Genomic DNA, 19,027 nt, shown 5'->3' with positions numbered 1-19,027 from the left:
ACAGCATCACAGATGCTTAGGGCATCCATTATGAGCTAAGAAATAGAGAGGGAGGAGGGGGAGGGAGGAGGGGAGAGTGATCTATGTGTATGTGAGCAAACATCATTTCTCTGTATCTATAAAACATCAATGTCTCTGCAGGCCTCTCAGCTCTGTGAGCCTGTTCTTAGTGCATAATGCTAATGTTAATGCGAAGGTATATTAGCAACGTCGCTAAAGAAAAGAATGAAAAAAAAAAAACTTGCCAAGGGTGAGGGTCTCATGTTGTATTGAATACAGATTACTGCAACTATCTGAGGCAGGAAGTGCTCAAAATGTTGTTACAAGAGTAATGTTGCGATGGAGTTTTGACCTGCAACGCAGCTTGTGATGTTATAATTGTGATTAAAAAGTTGAGCTCAGTGAGGGCCTGTGAAGATTTACTCAATTCACGAGCTGTTTTGTAAAGAACCGATTGATGTTGCACAGCATTTGAGTCAATATTTTGAGCATGTTAAAGAACAAAGTGCACTTTGATAACTGATTTTTCATCAACAAAACCGACTTGAACTACTTGGGCTGTAGATCAAGTCAGAGAGTAAATACAGATACGGATAGATCGCTGAATTTGTGTGTGTGTGCGCTGCTTGTGTGACCAGTGGGTGAGACTGCGAGAATCTGTTTACTCTGACATCTACAGTGGAAACACTGCCACCACCCTGTGACGGTGTAGACGTGGGACAGAAAAGTCTTCAGACACTTTTTTCTTTCTGCCTCCTGTGAAGCTGTGGCATCTTCTTTCTGCGGTCATCACAGCCTTGTTTTTTTCCAAACAATTGTAGCTTTTGTAAAAATGGCCACAATAAGATGCACTTCACAAAAGATGAGATGAGATCAGTGATCATGACTCATGAGTTCAACAGATTCAGGCTTCAGAAACGCATCTGTTCGGTCCGTGTAAATAAATGTTAAGTTTAAGAGCACGTAATGTCTCCAAAACGCAGAGATGACTAACCACTATTGTTAGCCTGTCACTCGTGTATCGACAGTTTCATTAAACACATCTGTTTGACTCTGAGTTCATCTGTTGATGACTCATAACAAGTAAGAATTTGGTGAAACTCATGTTAAGCACTCGTCCAAATATGGTCCTCTAATGTTGCGTTGACAATTAAACTCTGCAGCTCCTGGATTCTTCGTGCTGACTCAGAGGACACGGGAAAATCTTTAAAACGTGGCATGATCACCGTGTTGAAAACACTCATGACCGAGTGATTGCTGAGTGTTTGCGCGTGTCTTCGGCCACAGCTGCTCCGCTCCCGTGAGACAAAGTAATTCTCCCTCAGATGTACACACTCGTGTCTATACCAGACATGAATATTTATGTGTACACACACACACACACACACGTGTAAATGTAGCTGTGTCGCACACGCAATTACACACAGGCGTGGATGTAAGGATGCCATGAATGAAACAACCGTAATCATGGACAAATAGGAAATGAATAAATATCAGAGTTCTGTTTGAGGAGGTTTTAACCACATATTTATTCCTTCGTCTTTTCCTCCTTTATTCTGTGACGACTCAGTTCTGCCCTTCACATGGGTTAGCGTTAGCTCTAGGGACCAGACCCCTCGTGGCCCAGCACTCTGGTTTCACATGGATCATATGTACAGTCTAGCCATGTTTCCTGTGGCGAACATATTGCACTGTACGTATACATATGATGTGATTTTCCATCAGAGAAACATACGAGAGATGTCGTATAAGAGATGTCAAGATGTGCTAATTGCACCAGTGAACTGAACTCTCTGACTCGGATTCTTTATTTATGCTAATTTATGCTAAAAGTTAAGTAACAGTTCAGAGCCTTTCATTTGTCTGCTGCGTTTGATAGGGCCATAAATCACCAGTGCTTGGTGAATGTGTTCATGTGTACAACCATACAGAGCCGCACATTATTTTAGAGCCTGCCCCTACTGGCCAGCATTGGTTCCGCATAAAAAACTAAATTTCTACAGGAAATATGGGACGTCTATTAATATTCTACAGATTCACTAAATGTTTGTTTATTTCCATCTGAAGTGAAAAATAACCTGTTGTGCAGTACTGCCTCCTAGTGTTGTGTCATGCTCACAATAAATACATTTACACCTTTGGTCAAACAAATGTCTTAAACATGCCCTTTTGACCCTTGGAAGAAAAGACAGAAAAACATGTGCAACGGGAGGAATATTGAAACTACAGAGGAGCAAATGGCAAATTCAAACGAGTGACTTCAGACTGTGCGGCAAAAGCCCTGACCACTGAGGCACTGTTCTGCCTCCATATTACTGGGCTCTCGCAAATGATTTGAAAACTATAACGGCCTCGGCTTAGTCCTCAAATCGAATGTTATTTTAAATCAGGATTACTGAAAATTTCCAAGTGTGTATTTTTAAAGATTAGCAAATAACAGCAGTTAAGCCAGACCCCCCCCCCACACACACACACACACACATGCATACATGCAGACACACACAGTATGAAATTTGAGACCCCCTGCTCCCTTCGAGGGAACAGAAAGAAAAAAAAACAAAACAACTGCAGACTCTGCTGGCCTCTTGATTTTAAATGAAGACAGAAGTGAGTGCTGGAGCTCTCCCAGGCAGGAAAGCCCACTCTGATCCCTGCAGTGAACGCCACCATCAGGCTGGACGCTGGTAATGACGCTGCTCTTGTCTTACTGCGAAATGCATGACACCTTCCACCAGCTTGTTCTCTCCTCTGTAAATAGCACGTATGTATCACTGCAGACCTGGCTGTGGCCGTGACCACGGGGTCAGACGAGAGCGGACACACACACACACACACACACACACACACACGGCATTAAAATCTGCTCTGGGTGAAGTACAGAGCAGTGGAGAAAAGCACCTGTAACCGTTGTTGTTGTCAAACTGCGAGTCAACTCTGTAACAGAGGGGAATAAAAGATAAAAGAGTGGGGTCAGCAGACGGGAGAGGAAACAAAGGGGGAGGAGAGTAAAAACAGCTGAGAGGGAAGAGAGAGGAGAGAGGAGCAGAGGGTAGGAAGGCAGAACATTAGGGGAGTGGGGACCTTATCCTGGAATAGCCAGCAACTAGAGCTGCAGACTCCACCTTCCCCAACCCTCCCCGTACTCTCTCTCCCTCTCTCTCTCTCCCTCTCTCAGTCTGTCATTTGACCAGGCAGTTCACTAAGGCAAGAGCTCAGCACTCAGAAGACACCAGAGGACAGAGGACACTTTCAGTCTGTACAACAATACGCTCTTCTTTGGCTGAATCTCACCAGCTGACAAAACCCCGGTGAATGTGGATTTGCTTCTATCTTCTCGTCCACTGCGTTTAAGGAGTTCTCCACTCTGTGGATGTGGACTTCAACTCTGTCTGCAGTCAGCTGAGAAAGAGGAGCAACTGTCATTCTTTTTTTGGGGAGGGGGATTTACCTTCACTCCAGTCAGGGGGAGTGAGGTGGACACTCAAACAGACGAGACGAGACCGAGACAGAGACGGAGACTGAGAGAGGAAGTCAGAGGGTGAGAAGGTGAGAGGCTGACAGAGAGGGTCCCGGGCCATGCCCTCCTCTGCTCATGGTTCGACAGCATGAAAAGGGGCCACCATCACTATCGCCACCACCGAGGCTGTGGCTGCCAACACTTGTTCCGTAAAGTCCTGGCCAAGTGTGGATGTTGTTATGCCCGAGTCAGAGGTCAGTGTTTTTTCTACACACACACACACACACACACACATATAACTCTTTAAAAACGATCTATCATCTTCATCACTTCGCTCGTAGCCGCTGTCAAATTCCTGGGTTTGTTACTAAAATTCTTCTTCGGTGACTTTTGCTCTGTTTGTGTTGTGTGCGATCTGCGTGTTCCATTTTTTCACGGTGCTGAAGTGAAGCAAGAATACATTGGACTTCATCTCCTACATCCTCTTCTCTCTCTCTCTCTCTCTCTCTCTCTCCATTTAAAACCTTTCTTTTCTCCTGCACAGTTCTCAGACACCCACCTCTCTCTTATCGCTCTTTCCGTTCCTTTGACTGCGTTTTAATCCTCCTCAGTCTATATCCACCTCCAGCTAAAGCAACAGATGTTCATCACATACACAGCACGAGCGAGAAGATGAAGAAAACCCTGTGTGTAGATGACTGTAGTGGAGCAGGAGAGATGGGAACACATTACACATTCTTCCCTAAGAGACAGACAGAGAGAGAGAGAGAGAGAGAGAGAGCAGAATGGGGGAGTGGACGAGTGTGTGAGTGGGATTTGGAAAGTGACTGTCCTCATCATGATGAGTGTGTGTCAGTGGGGTATGTGTAGCACGTGGCTGTATGAAACAAAAGGGGGTCGGGAGCATTGAACAACTGAATCTGAAACATTCCTCTGCCCTGAACCAAACCGTCTGTTGCATGCTGGGGAAAAAAAACAAACCCATCTGATAGTTTAGTCCAACATGGACCAAGTTTCCTTTTGTGTGTACACTAAGTTGAGCTATTTACAAGCTAACAGTTGTGAAGTAGTGCTGGTTGTCTTTTAACAAGCAGAAAATATTATTCCAAGTACTACGAAACATGAGTAGGGTTTGTAGTAGCTGCATCCTACACTTTAAAAGTTGGACAACAAGAGCCATGCTTTAAATCTTCATGAGAAGATTTTCCCTTGATATAGTTAACAGCATGGAGCTCATATTTACACAGACATCCACATATCTCTGTTTCCCTCCTTCATGTTTACACTGTCATTCACATTAACAGAAGCAGGTCATAAACCAGTCTGAAAAGATACCTGTTCGTGTTGCACAGCATTTGTAATGTTATTTTCTTTATAACCAGTTCATAGTAACCAACACTGACATGGACCAGGTTTATTATGGTTTTGTTGATCAAGAATCCAGTACCAGTACAGAACCTGTATTGATCTGACTCTTCCTCCATGACTTCCTGTTCTTGATGTATCTTTGCCTCGATCTCCAACTCTCTTCAACTGCTGTAATGAAGTCCACCAGGAGGGACAGCAGTCCATTAGAACAGAGTGCATGATTTAAAGCAGCAGGAGGCATGGGTCACAACAACAAGGCTGACGAGATCACGCAGTCGCTCACAGCTGCGCCGCTTGTTTAGAGTTTACACAAAAGTCATGGAACTGTAACCCAACCCTGAGAGTGAAACTCTCAAGAAACTGTCACACACACTGTCACACACACTGTCACACACATCGGTCCCTGTCACTTTGGCACTGAGTCCACATTAAAACAACAACAGAGTCTATGAGTTTACACACCGTGGTGCCACGCTATGTGTTTGTTCCCCTTTACAAGCCTACTTCAAAGAGATAAAGTGCGGACCTCCCCGCTGAGGCTCGGTACATGACGGGGGGGGGGGGGGGGGGGGGGGTGAGGTGGGTTGCATCTTACTGTGTGCTGGATACATACCTCAGATTCCTTTAGCTTAATCTCTTATGTAATGGATATTCTCCTTTTCCATTGCCTGCAGCTTCCTGCTGCACCTACACTGTGTTATCATAGAAAATACACACACATTCACATCATAATATGTAAACATGTGGGTTGAGGCCAGCGAGACATTTCAGGCTATTAAAAGAAAGCTCCATCGGTACGTCCAGTATAAGAACGTTACTCTAAATGGATTTCTGGATTCCTTTCAGAACTTTTACAGTCGGCAGGCGGCTGGTTTTTTGCTTCAGTATCAGAAGCTGAAGATGGAGAGCTCTTGCTGTTTTCTTACAACCCTGGCAGGGAAACATGAGTCCTCCTCTGGGACGTGACATTATAAAACTACATTAGAGTACCTTAACTATTAATGTGGAGCCTCCTCCTCCTCACAGAGGATATAAAGTAGGTTTCTCTGTTGCTGCCGCTGGATTTGTCCCACCAGTGTGTTAAGGAGCTAACATCCAGTCCATGTTTTCAATTATTAAAGACGCTCCTATAATTGTCCTGACGTCAGGGGGACAAGGTGTGACTGATGTGGACTTCGTTCTCCAGCTCCGTCTCTCCAGTGACATTTCATCTCAAACACTTGACCTTTAACCTCATCCAATGAATCCGTGACAGGTTTTTGTGGGATGGAAGCGTGACACTCGGGTCTCGACTGTTTCTGTTTTGATATTTACAGGAAAAACACGCAACAATGAAGGTCCGACTCCACGAGAGTCATCCGCCGTCTTTAAACACTTTTCCTGTTCGTCAACAATGACGCAACATCAGATAATATCTGGTGTTTGTTGACGGGAATGGTTTTGGATTAAACACTAGTGTCACTTCGATGGTCTGAGATTACAATCTAGGGTCATGTGACAAAAACAATAAAGAAACGAATGGGAACAGCAAGACCCTGGAAAAGTAACGTAACGCCATAATAATGCAGGTCTAGATCATTGTCATTTGGTTTATACCGTTAATAAATATTTTCCTGACGGCCACATGGCCTTAATTACTGGGTTTATGTTTTTAAAGTAAAAGGTCAAATTTTGGAAACGATGAATAATTCAGAGGAAAACAGATGACAAACCTCAACAGAATTCGTCGAGTTACTGTTGGTGAGAGGCAGAGTTGTCATCGGAGAGATCGTCGCAGAAAGGGGAACTAGTCCCTTTCTACTGTAACACACGCTGGTGCACGCTTCAAAATACAAACTTGCGAACGCAATACGGCATTTTATGAACATCAATCTGCGGTTGTTCATATCTATGGATGTTCCTAATCTGGGGAACTGTTGTTCTGCTGTACTGTATATCTTGAGAAAATGCGTTCTCCTTCCATTAATAATTCTTAAAAAAAGATTGGCATTCCATTAGTGACACCATATGCCTTCAAACAAACACACACACACACAGACTTGAATGTAGCCATAAGTGAAGAAATAGCTGACAAATCATTTCAGCTGCTGTCACTCTGACTAAACAACTCGCTCTGGATCATCACTTCTGCCTCCAAACCCTTTTCCGAAGAGAGAAGAAACTAAGAGAAAAAGACAACTCAGTCGGTTAGCTGTGGTGCTGCGGAGATAATGTTGTTACACATTTTCTTTTTAACTTCTCCTTAAGAAAGGAAGAAAAGCACCAGGAGCTTACAGCCACGTTTGAATTGGATTTTCGGGGGCGTTTTTCTGCCATGTGTTCATTCAGTGTTCATTAGCTGAGAGTCACCACAAGGCATGGGGTAAAGATGAAGGCATCATGAAAGACCGGGGGATGGGGGCGGGGTTATTGATCTGAGCAGTTGTGAATATGTCGCAGTGGGTGGACAGGTGGCAAAAAAGGAATAATGACATGAATTTCAGCAGACGCCGGAGGTCATTACAGTTTTCCAGTAAAGACTGATTGAAGAAAACATCTGAAAGAAAGCCCAGTCTGATTTTATCTATAGCATGACTCATACCAAGATAGACAACGCACACATTCATCCAATTAGAATCTGCTGAAGGTTGCGTGAGTTTAATGCTAAGGAAAGGCTTGAATTTACTTGAAAAGTCTGTGCAGTTTATATAAAGAACCGTTCCTGAAGCCAAAACACGTTCTCTCTAAAAAAAGCACCTTTACATTGGACTCACTGAATGGTAGCTGGCAGAGGGAAGGCTGTCACAGAAGAATGCCTGGTGCCGCTGTAACAAAATAAACATGAGGAATATACGGAGTCTTCGCAGGACTGATCAAATGTAAACAAAGTAGATAAAATAATCTGTATTTCACACAAAATTCCCTCTCTGCCTTGGATTACTGTTGAATTTGTCGTCCAGATTTAAATAACGCCAGTATTTGTTTAAAGTTATATATTTATTTAAACCATAAATATAATAAAATTAACTTCGTCTTTCGGCTGCCTGCAGCTCACCTGCTCCTCTACTGTGACAACAAACTTCTCCAACTCCTCCATCACTGCATCTAAAGATTTCCTTTAGCCGTAGCGGCTCCATCTCTCACCATGTCCATGTCCATGCTATCCCACTCTCGGCTCTGTCATAGACTAGTCTCTCTCCCCACCTACAATCCCTTCATTCTAATTTTGCTCTTTTCCTCTTTTGATTGGTCGTCGTGGTACTTTAACTACACATGTGTAACAGTGATTTTTCTCCAAAGAGGATTCAGATGTAGCTGTGCTCTCATCGACTTCCTTTCACTTCCACCCCGACCTGCTGACACGGACACACATGTACAGATATCTACGCTTTCTTGTTGTTGACATTTTCACTAAAATAATCCCTTCCCGTACACCGCAGAGGCAGTAAGCAGCTTAACCCACGTCCCAGCTGACTCATATACAGCTTTATTAACCAGCAGAAGCAACAAAAACAACTTTTCTGTTTCCTTTTTCTTCTACTCGATCTGAACCTGTGCTCGATAAGCACTCTCACATATGAAATGTGACGGGCATCTGCAAGTATTTGTGAGTGCAGGGGTCTGGTGTTGAGTCGGGTATGTTCTGAATTAGTTCAAGGACGCCCCCAGCTACGACACACACACACACACACACACACACACACACCCCCGTAGGGCATTATGTCGACAAGGTTGAACACCAGAAACAAATGCACAGAAAAATATAAAAGACACATGAAACGTCAAAGAACATTAAATAGAACCGCGGGTGTCATAGACCCCATGTCCACCAGCAGAAAACTTCATACCCATATTAAAAGATTTTTAAGCATCGTTTTAATTAGGGATGTTCTTCTAGTTTTGTTCCTTTTATTCTTCCTTTAAACATCGATCCTTGCCTCTTCAATACCATATCAATACATCTGTAGTGTACCAGTAACGTAGTACTGGTGAAAACCTAGATAATTAAAGAAAAAAATTAGACATTTCTACCCTAGTGTGATGATGGACGTGGTTGTTGGTTACTGATCCTGAGTCCTGACCCCGTTCTCAAAGCTGTGATGTTTACAACGTAAAACATCTGATTGTGTCAGTTCCATCTCATATAGTGAATGTGTGGTTTGTGTGATTTCAAAGTGAACCAAAATAGTGGGTCAAAAACAGCAGATGTGACCCAAATGGGTCCTTTAAGGCCAAAATGTTGTCCTCTCCCTCCCTCCATGAGGCCCATATGTGGGCCAGTTTTGTTTATAGACCACTGTTGGAGGACCACCCAAGTGCCATCACCTTACACCATATGTGGGCCAAATGAAAGTGTGGTATTTGCTGGATACCGGCCTGATCTGGGCCATAAGTTTTGTTAAATGAGTTAGTCAACTGTAATTACTTTGGTCTGGACTGTTGTTACTTTTTTGGCCTCACAATATTGAGCTATTCACAACAATTCAGCGGGAGACGTGATTCAATCGCTGCCGTTCCAGTCAATTGAGACTCAAACACTTGATCATATGAACAAAATTATTTTTTAACGCTGCTCTCACTGGTTTGCTCATCGGCACGTCTGCACGTCTGCACGTCTTGTTTTTTTTTGACCTGAAGTATAGGAACACGACCTGACCTTTGACCCTTAGACTTAAATAGTTTTTTTTTTTTTTTTTGATAAAAACTGCTGTGCACGTTTGTCAGAGAGCAGACACTTGGCAAACACTGAGGGGAAATTTGCCTCCAGTCGTTTGTCTTTTTATGTCCCAGAAAGGTCCATGTCATCAGCTTATAAGGCAGAACTCAGAGATTATGGGAAAAAAAAATACAGAAATCACTGGAGCTGGAGGCATGACGTTGGACCGCTGCACCACAGCCTCGTGTTTGTTTCTTTATTTCTAAATGTTCTGCACCACTTGTACCTCATCATCTCCTGCTGACCTGCCTCCCAAACCTCTGTCCTCTCTGCTGTGGAACCATCATCCTCCATATTGTTTCATACACACAAACACAGGAGAAAAAAAGAACTGAAATATACACAGAAACAAACAGTGTTTCCATGTGGTCCAGGGAAGAAATGTCAGCCTTTGAATTTGCTGTGATCTTTTTTTTTTTTTTGGCATTATTTGCTGTCTCAGACTGTGAACAGAGCATTAAGATCATTCCTGGCATTTTCCTTCTCTCACTCTCACCTCCTCCTTTCACTCTTCCCCTGTAACTCCCTTCTACTCTGAATATTTGGAACCATTTACTCATTATCTTATCCCCAGTTTCACTATTTTTACCGCTCTCTCTTTTATCTCCTGTCCATTTTTACCCTCCTGTCTTTATCACCTCAGACATATTTCAGGAGTTCCAGTAAAACTCCTTCTCTCCTTCTTTCCCCCCGTCTTCATGCTTCTGTTTGTAAACGTGCAGAAGAGAAGAATGAGGGAACAAATTATGAAACACAGGAGTGCATTCCATACCTTGTTTAGAAAGAATTCTCCCACAGCACAGAGGGGGAGAGGAGCCACCCCCTCCCCTTCCCCCCGGTGATTCTACCCCCACTTTCAGGCCATATGGGTCTTTTTTATGGCCGTGGACATCAGGGGTATTTATTACAGTTGGTCCCTAAAGTACAGATATTTGTCCTCGTGTCCCGGTCCCTGTTTCTATTCACTTTACAGACAGATATTACAAATTCCAACTGTACTGCAAATGACTGAAAAATAGCAGCAGATTGACTCCTCATATTAATTCAGTGACCTAGAAAAATACGTTGATGTTTGACGGTCTACTCTGCGTGTATCCCTGGAGGAATCCTGAGAAAAACCCTGATGAGAAAATCCCAAAACAGTGCACGGATCCAAACCAAGCAAACATTGACAAATTGACAATATTGAGGGTAATGGGTTATAGAGTGTGTTACAGACGGAGGATTGTTAGCCTTGATAACAGCGCTGAGAGGCTGATCTTTATTAGATGACCTGAGAACATTCTGGAATAAGTTGCCCTGTCCGTACTGAATGTCAGTCTGTTAGCATTTCATCAGTTTGAATCAGTGAAAAGTTTGGTCAAAACAGACGGGAGTTCTGTGGACGATAGAACTTGTAATGATATTTTGGGAACGAAAAGAGGCGAAGACATGTAACCTTGTGTCCCTGCGTATTAGGACGTTCTCGTTCTTTACTTACTAGTTCTGAATAACCTCAGATACTGGTGCTGCATGTTAAACATGTCAGGTTTTAGCCCATTCATGGTTTCAATCAGATACTGATATTTGTCTTCAAAATAGTGTGAAGTAAAATAAAAACGAGAGTTTCCGTAAAGGAGTTTAAATTGTTTCTCAAAACGCCGTAGTTTTGCTTCAAATAATGACACAAATGTTATCCCTCTGCACCAGGTTGAGTCAGGGTTATTTGCTAATTCTGGTTGTAGTGGAAAAAATTGCTAGGATTGGCTCTGATTTGATCTCAGAGATGGGGATTGGGACATCTCTAAGTGGAGAACACTGTTGTTGCTCTGACTTCTGACATATTTTTCTGTCATGAGACGGCGCACAGCTGTCCTCGTCCATAAAGCAGGATGAACAGCGTCTACTGATGCAGCAGATAAATCACAATGAGATCTCCGGAGAATGTGACTTTTGAAAGCATCGAACACTGCTGACTTAGCGTTTTAGATCTGACTTTTACACAGAAAAGATTTCACTGCAAAGGAAAACAACAAAAACGTTTCCTCGAACACAAAAGATAAAAAAACAAAACCCTCGTCTTGCTGCCGTCGTCTCCCAACTCCAAAAATGGAGCTGTTTTTTTCTTGCCATCAGACAACATTGATTCTCAGTCATCAGCAGGTGCCATTGATTCTTACCACAGACTGGAAACAGTGAACAGCAACTCTTCCTAAACTCCAGCTGAGACACGCAGCAACACACCACTGGATTGTTGTGTGTAGACGTGTGTGTGGCTTTAAGTCTTTCTTTTTTTTAGCCTCTTTCTAATCCTAATGTGTGTAGACGTGTGTGTGGGTTTAAGTCTTTCTTTTTTTTAGCCTCTTTCCTTAAACAAGAAGTGGATGAACTTTGTACAAAAAATCATTACTGAAAATCAATGAGCACCTCAGACTCTTTTAAACATTAAATGCTGTATTTTGTTATAATTCCATATTATATATATCATATATATGTTATAATCGCTAAGAATTCTAATTCTACGCAATTAGTTTAAAGACTGTTTTTACGGGTGACGATCAATCAGCAGCCTTGTTCTATAAAATCTTTACAGACTGTTACGACTATGAGTGATTGCTTCCATCACTTGGATTTAACTGTTTCAGTGCTGACACTTTACGACCAACTCGTGTTTTTCTAACGCTGCAGTTCTACAGTCTGTAGACAAATGTTCACTTTTTCCAAAGCTACGTTAAATTTAATTTACATATTTGTAATCGTTGGTTCTTTAGAAAACGATTCCTGTCAAATGATACTGTGAATCACAGCAGAACCTGCAGTGTCTCCTGTTATCTTTGTATCACAGATGTCTTTCTGTGTGTATTCATCAGGGAGCCAGTTAATGACCATGTGGAGACAAACGCTGGATTTGATCAGTAACAGACAAAAGCTGACAGGTGCAGATGTTGAATTTGGAAGTAGCTTTACAAAAACACTCTTTGTCTTCACAACGTTGTCTCACAAATACCCAGAGGCTTGGCAGACGTCAGGTGGCATGGATCTGAGTACGCACAAAAATAAATAGATTTAAATCTACGCAGATGATCAGACTTGGTCCGTGTGCTCGTCTGTGTCTGCGTCCCCACGTGTAGGTTGAGGGTTTGTTGATAGCTAATCTTTTGTGTGCTTGTCCCTCAGCCTCTCTCTCCTCCTGTCTTTAGTTGCTATGGTGATGAGAGTAGGGAGAAGTGAAGAGCAGTGGAAGGGAATGAGAATGTGTGTCTGCAAAGTCCATCAAGTCACACTGAGAATCCCAGCAGCAGCAGCAGCACATCTTTACATTCACAGGTCAACACCATCCACCGCAGTCCAGAAAACAATAAAGAAAAAAAAGAAAAAAAAGATGACTAAACATGGCTTGAGAGATTGTTATAAACAGCTAAAAGGTTAACGATTATGATAAATAAATGTTAGCACATTACTAACAGTCTTGAGATGCCCCTGGTGGTTAATAAAAACCCAAGAGGAGCCCAAGCAAACCCAGCAACAGCTGAAAGTTACCCAAAAGCTTGTCACAGTTTATAACAAATTACGCAGAAGAGCAATAAACCCCCGTCTAAAAAGATAAAAGTTAATTTCCTCCCCTGTCAGAATGAAGGATGCACTTTAACGCCCAAAAACACAGCACATCAGGGTGTGCAGCAGCCTCATGAATCACACTGAGGCCGTGTTTTAGGAATCTGCACGTCAGTGGGTTCAAACAAACTTTACCCACAACTCACGGCCGAGACGTTTCAGCTCATGCAGTAGTCCTGCTTACGTGCCGTTTGGAGAAGTACTCGTGTACACAGCCAGCGTGAAGCACAGCAGGAGCTGAGAGCTCGGAGCCCAGAGCACCAGAGCTGTGAAGCAGTGTGGGGCCAACAAGGAGAGACTCTGTGTCCCCACGGCCCAGCATGCACCACTGCCGCTCCGGTAGTGCCACAGCTGCCATATGGAATCACAATCACTTGCAGTTTATCTTGTCAGAATTCTCTGGCAAAGCTGTGGCCTCGTTTGTCCCTCAACTGTCTTTCGCTCTCTCTCAGGGTGTTAATGTGTCTGCCAGTTTGTCACCGAGGTGTGAGAACGTCACTGAAAACAACAAACGTGTCGAACCGTTACATTTCCCCTCAGATTACAGTGATCTTAAAATTCCTCATTTGTTTTTTCCTGCTGTCTTGACTTGCTGTTTGTCAAGGCTCACAGACAGGACCACAAACAATGATCAGAACAAGTTACTTTAATCAAAGATGTGTGTGATCACACAGGAACAAGAACTAAGCCAGGTCCAGCTACACTAGGCTAGGCTAGGCTAGGCTAAGGCAGCATAAGTAACTGGTTAAAACATGCATAAAAGACACAACAGGCAGCAGTTGTCGACTCTCTCAGAGCTGGAGTTAAACTGTCAGAGAACAGAGAGCGGCAGGTTTATATACCCGGCCGGGGGCGGAGTCAAGAAAACACAGGTGAGAGAGATCAGGTGATCACTGTGATCAATGAATTGTTGGGATGCAATACATTTCTCTACATATATTTATATGATACAACCTTTGGTATTTGAACATCAATCTGCCTGCCTTGTTTTAATTATCCCGATTTGCTCATGTTTAAAAATACATTTAATGTGCACTGTACACTTAATGGTCCACTCCTGCTTTGGAAAAGATGCCAAATCCATGAAATAAAGCTACTATATTGCTTCTACATGGCAACAAGTCATTAGTGACTATGGGACTTTCCATCATAATAGTCTCCTGTTGATCCTGTGGAGCTCTGCTGAGAATATTGCTGTGCGAGTGTGAAATGGTTCACACTGGAGCCTTAATCCGCCGTATTTGACTCAGAGTGAGACAATAAATCAGGCTCAGAGTTTGATTCCGCTCCAGGCCAGTACATTCATGTGAACTACAAGAGTTTCTTACAACATTTCTGCAGACATTAATTGCTGCCTTAATAGCCACAGGATTAGCAGTACATTTGGCAGCTGCATGAAGCCTTCGCAGTAGGTGTGAGATGACGTATTTTCGAAAATGCAGTAAGATGTTACGACTGGTTCGGCCAGACTCCATGATATAAAAAAAAACCCCCTAAGACCCAACTTCAACTTCTTTTAGATATTTAAGACTATGGATGAATGACATAGTCATTGGGGAAAAAGCCAAAAAGCTAAAGGTTAGCTTTGATGAGATAAAAACACACCAAAAACCGCTTGAAGATATGGTTAATCATCTAAATTAAATTAGTTTAAGACTTACTGTATTTTGGGAGTTTAAGTCGCACCAGCCAAAAAATGCATAATGAAGAAGAAAAACAAACATAAGTCACTCTGGAGTATAAGTTGCAAGAACACAAGTCACTCTGGAGTATAAGTTGCAAACCCAGACAAAGTATGAAAAAAAAAGTTTGACTTATAGTCCAGAAAATACAGTACCTGGAAATAAACCAAAGATGTGATTCACATGAGACAAAGTGTCCTTTAAGAATTTTCTTAGCACTGTAGCCATATCAAACCTGTTTGAAGACTTTGAAAATACCTGCTGTGGTCTATCCCCTTTATTTTTGCCTTTTTAACCTCTACTGTTGGACAGACTTTTGTTGTTCCATAACCAACCCTCAGGACACCAAAACCACCGTCCAATAGTGTGTGTGTGTGTGTGTGTGTGTGTTCGAGAGAGATTCCATTAAGACAAATAATGGTTTTAGATACTTGGCTGTTTCTCTCTGAACGGTTCTGAAGGAATGTCTGGAGTTTCCAGAGCCACTAACCACATACATGGTTCAAGTCTCACATTGACAGCTCACAGCAGCAGCTGAAGAAAAACAGTGTCTGCGGTTCAGATTGATGCCGACTACTTGTAGGGATGAACCATTCTGCTCCATTTGGGATAATGAATGAAGTCTTACTCCAGACAATGTCAACAGAACTAGATCCAGTGTTTTAATTCACAGCCGTCACCACTTGAAGCATATTACCTTGATCTTTTCTCAGCAGCACTGTCGGTGATTTAAATCAATCACCGAGTGCCGTGTCACAAGCTCTCATCAACAGAAGTGTCTGGATCGTATTGTAACACGGACTAAAAAAGGATTAATGGCTGCATCATCCATTCAGCCTTTTCTCGGTGACAGTCATCGCCTGAATGAAAAATACAAAACAAACCCTGGCAGTGAGAACTGATGGCCAGAAACACACACAGGCTGTGTGTGTGAGAGAGAGAGTGTGTGTGTGTGGGTCAGTAGAACAAAAATCTCGGACAATGTGTTGATGCAAATGTTACTGAGAGCACAAAAGGAACAGCAACTGTGGATGGAAACGTGTTACTACAGGGAGTCAGCAGGAGGTCAGGGTTCAATGCTGGAGCCACATGTCAATCAAAATCTGGGCTGCTCGACCTGGTCGTTCTAACGTAGGGCACAGGAACTGATTGGAGAAGTGGACGATTATGTCATCACACTGAAAAGTGGTTTGTTTACATTTGGACTGTGCTACATTCACTTTCTTTTCATTTTTTGGAAACTTTCTGCCCTTCATTATGGCTCAAGTATAAGTCAGACTCTTCTGATGTGTCTGTTTCTAAATGATGATGTTACCTCTGAAGTAAAGGTTAACTGTTCCATAACTGTTTCTTCGCAGTGAAAGGAAGAATGTGCATTTGAAGTTTTTACCTTCCGTCTCTCTGCTCCTACACACTGCCTCCAGATTTAAGCCTCCATTTGGTGGATATTTTCTGCCTCTCTTTTGCTTAACCTTGGAAATGACTGTTTTGTAAAAACACATGGTTGTGTTCACTGGAAAGATGTGACAGCTTAGTAATTTTAAAGGGTTTTATAAGTTTTGCAGTCTAAGCACTCAGAGTGAAACATAAATTCAAATCAGTCTTAGTGTTTATACAAAGATGCTTAAAATTGATGGATTAAATAACATTTGGCGTCCAGGGGCGAAGCATTGCAATAAGGGAAAACACTTGTGTGTTGTTGTTGTAGATCAGCACGACCCAGCCATCATGACTACGTCATGACATCATCAGACGAAGATGTTGTCAATCAATTAGATGTCATTATTATTAACCAGATACAACACAAACAATTGGCTGCAGGAGGAGGACGAGCCAATCAAAGCAGTCATCAGCTGGGGTCGGGGTTCACTGTGACAACGGCCATGCACAGGCAAGGCACGAGCACTAAACTAAAGAAAAGTATGCTTCAAAAATACCCAAAACAAAACCCCATAAACACAGGAGCCAAAACGACAGGAACGTGTAAAAGCCCAAAATATTAAAAGTGTAAAAACTGCTGATACGGTTCATAAGAGGACAATCAGAGGACTTCCAGTCATGCTTTTCAGGTACTAAGTGCCTGGTTGTCTCTCAGGTCTTACAGTCTGCAGATGTGAGTGCCTGAGTACGGTCCAGGTCTCTGGCTGTTGATGAGACGAGTGTCCATTTCCTCTGAGTGGGTGAAATGTAATATATGAGGAGAGCCGAGGCTGAAGAGCAGCAGCTGAGAGAGCGATTGAGGAAGAGCATGCAGAGTAGAAGATAAGAGCTGTTAGTGATGATGCAGACGGAGCAGGTGCTGACAGCGTGAGGAGGAACACACTCTTAGATAACCCTCTAGTTCTGATGGACAGGACCGGGCTTCACACTGTTCTGACCAGTGGGCTGCAAAATGACAGGTCTGTGGAGGAGCTGCACACGGTGTGTGTGTGTGTGTGTGTTTGTTTGTTTGTGTGAAGCTCCCAGGAGGCTGAAGGATTGACAAAGCGCCTCACTGTGGAGCCTCAGTGAACAGGTTTGCTCCATTACTGCCAACGCTTCCAGTCCGATTTGTCAGCTCAGCAGCACTCACTTATCAACGGATCAATAAAAGGGAAGTTGGACCAAAGTTCGTCACTTACAGCACATTCATCAAATCATGTCCACCACACGGCGGCTGCTTCATCATTTTAAAGATTTTATTTTGAACTTATTTTTTTGGAGGAAGAACTTCTCTTTTGAACTGCTGACAGGTGAAAAGACAGCATTAGCATATTAGCACATGTGTGGCTATCACCTAATTTTCTTTCTTGTCTAACTAAAATTAATTTTGTTGTTTAAACTCACATTTTTCAGTTTTTCAGTATTTGTCAAGTCGACAGAACAATACATTACAACAGCAAACTTCATACTTTTTTTGTATTATTTGCCTCTATAGTCTCAAAAAGAGAATCACCCTCTTCTTAAAATAATCTCCCTGAGCCTCAGCTGCGGTCTGGAGTTAGTTAGAAACGGTGTTACTGGCTGTGCCTCTGCACTGTGACCTCTAAACCTTGGCTTGACTTCGTCTGTGCAGGGAAAACCACGAAACACAAACCTATAGGTCTGGACCTGGTTAGAGGTCAGAGCGGCTGAGGCTGAGTGGTTGCACACTTATTACATATGCTTAGAATCTCTCTTCCCGTCTGTTCTATCTGTGACTCCACTGAAGAGTCGCACACTTTGCCTCGAGCTCCTTACAATAGCAGACAGAAATACAATGGCTTTCAGATGTCTTTTGATGTCCAGTTGTCTTATGCAGCTATGACATTTCAAAAGAGCAGAGACAGGATCTCCTACTTCTGTTTCTGCGTTATGTTGTCTCACTGTCTTTGGAACCAATATTTGTTTAAATCTGAGTCTATTCCCTGCAGGGTTCAGACTTTTTCCCCTCCTCGTGCCTCACTCTGCTCCCCAGCCTTCAAATCCTCCCCATGTTGCCAGATCTCCTTACACTCTTTGCTCTTTCATGTGGATGGTGGGTGGAGTGGAGGATGGGGAAGTTGGCCACCCTGGGATCAAACGCATGCACAACACCATGTCTGTGACGAGACGAGACAGTGTACGAAGGATGAGTTTCATCCACAGCTCTTGGGAACAGAAGCTTCTCTGCTCTGGGGTTAGTTATTTCAGCAGTGCAGAGTATTTGACTTTTTTATGGAGCAAAGTAAAGTTTTATTGATGTGTGTATTGGTAGGAAATGACTTGGTGTTGAAATGTTCAAAGTCTCTTATAACTAAAACAGAGGGACGATGTCAAATTTATAGACTTCTTTTATTAAAGTTCAGAGACATTAGCATATTGAGCCGTGCTGTGTCGATGTCCCCGCTGCAGTCTGGGCCTCACTGTGATAAGATCTTCCTGACTGGCTCACGCATGAAACACTGAAATGAGGTCAGTCCTGTCTTTTCATAACCAAACTCACTCCTTACACTTTAAAACTTTATAATAAATGCATTAACCCCAAAACCATTTTAAACAGAACTGCTATATGTTACCTACAACATCAACACGATTCTTTATTTGCTCTCCATCAGCTGGCCCATGACGACGATTTAAAATAAACCAACTGTATTTGCCCTCTGACAAATACAGTTGGTGCCCCCTGGTGTAGGCTTTACTGCTTATATACTGGCTGTTGCACTTCAGTTAACAACAGACCTTTTTCATCTCTGGCACTTATACTGACTTTGCCATTAACTGTGGATTCCA

General features: G+C 42.8%; 1 protein-coding gene across 5 annotated transcripts in view; it reads left to right on the top strand.

The window, feature by feature from the left end:
• Positions 1 to 19,027, top strand: part of arhgef25a (Rho guanine nucleotide exchange factor (GEF) 25a) — a 44,795-nt gene that overhangs the window by 7,062 nt on the left and 18,706 nt on the right. The window contains exon 1 of one of the 5 annotated variants that reach the window (XM_025059270.1): positions 2,530 to 3,711. The exons of 3 other annotated variants lie outside the window; for them this stretch is intronic. In XM_025059270.1, coding sequence (XP_024915038.1) covers positions 3,606 to 3,711 — 106 coding nt within the window. In that variant the 5' untranslated portion in view covers positions 2,530 to 3,605. Of the gene's footprint in view, positions 1 to 2,529; positions 3,712 to 19,027 lie in introns of those variants that run through there. One more of the 5 variants, XM_008318849.3, reaches the window with a different exon arrangement.

The sequence above is a fragment of the Cynoglossus semilaevis genome, chromosome 10 (genome assembly GCF_000523025.1).
Source record: "Cynoglossus semilaevis isolate Cse_v1.0 chromosome 10, Cse_v1.0, whole genome shotgun sequence".
Classification (NCBI taxonomy): domain Eukaryota; kingdom Metazoa; phylum Chordata; class Actinopteri; order Pleuronectiformes; family Cynoglossidae; genus Cynoglossus; species Cynoglossus semilaevis.
Note: the sequence above shows the minus strand (reverse complement) of the source record. Positions and strands in the feature narration are given on the sequence as shown.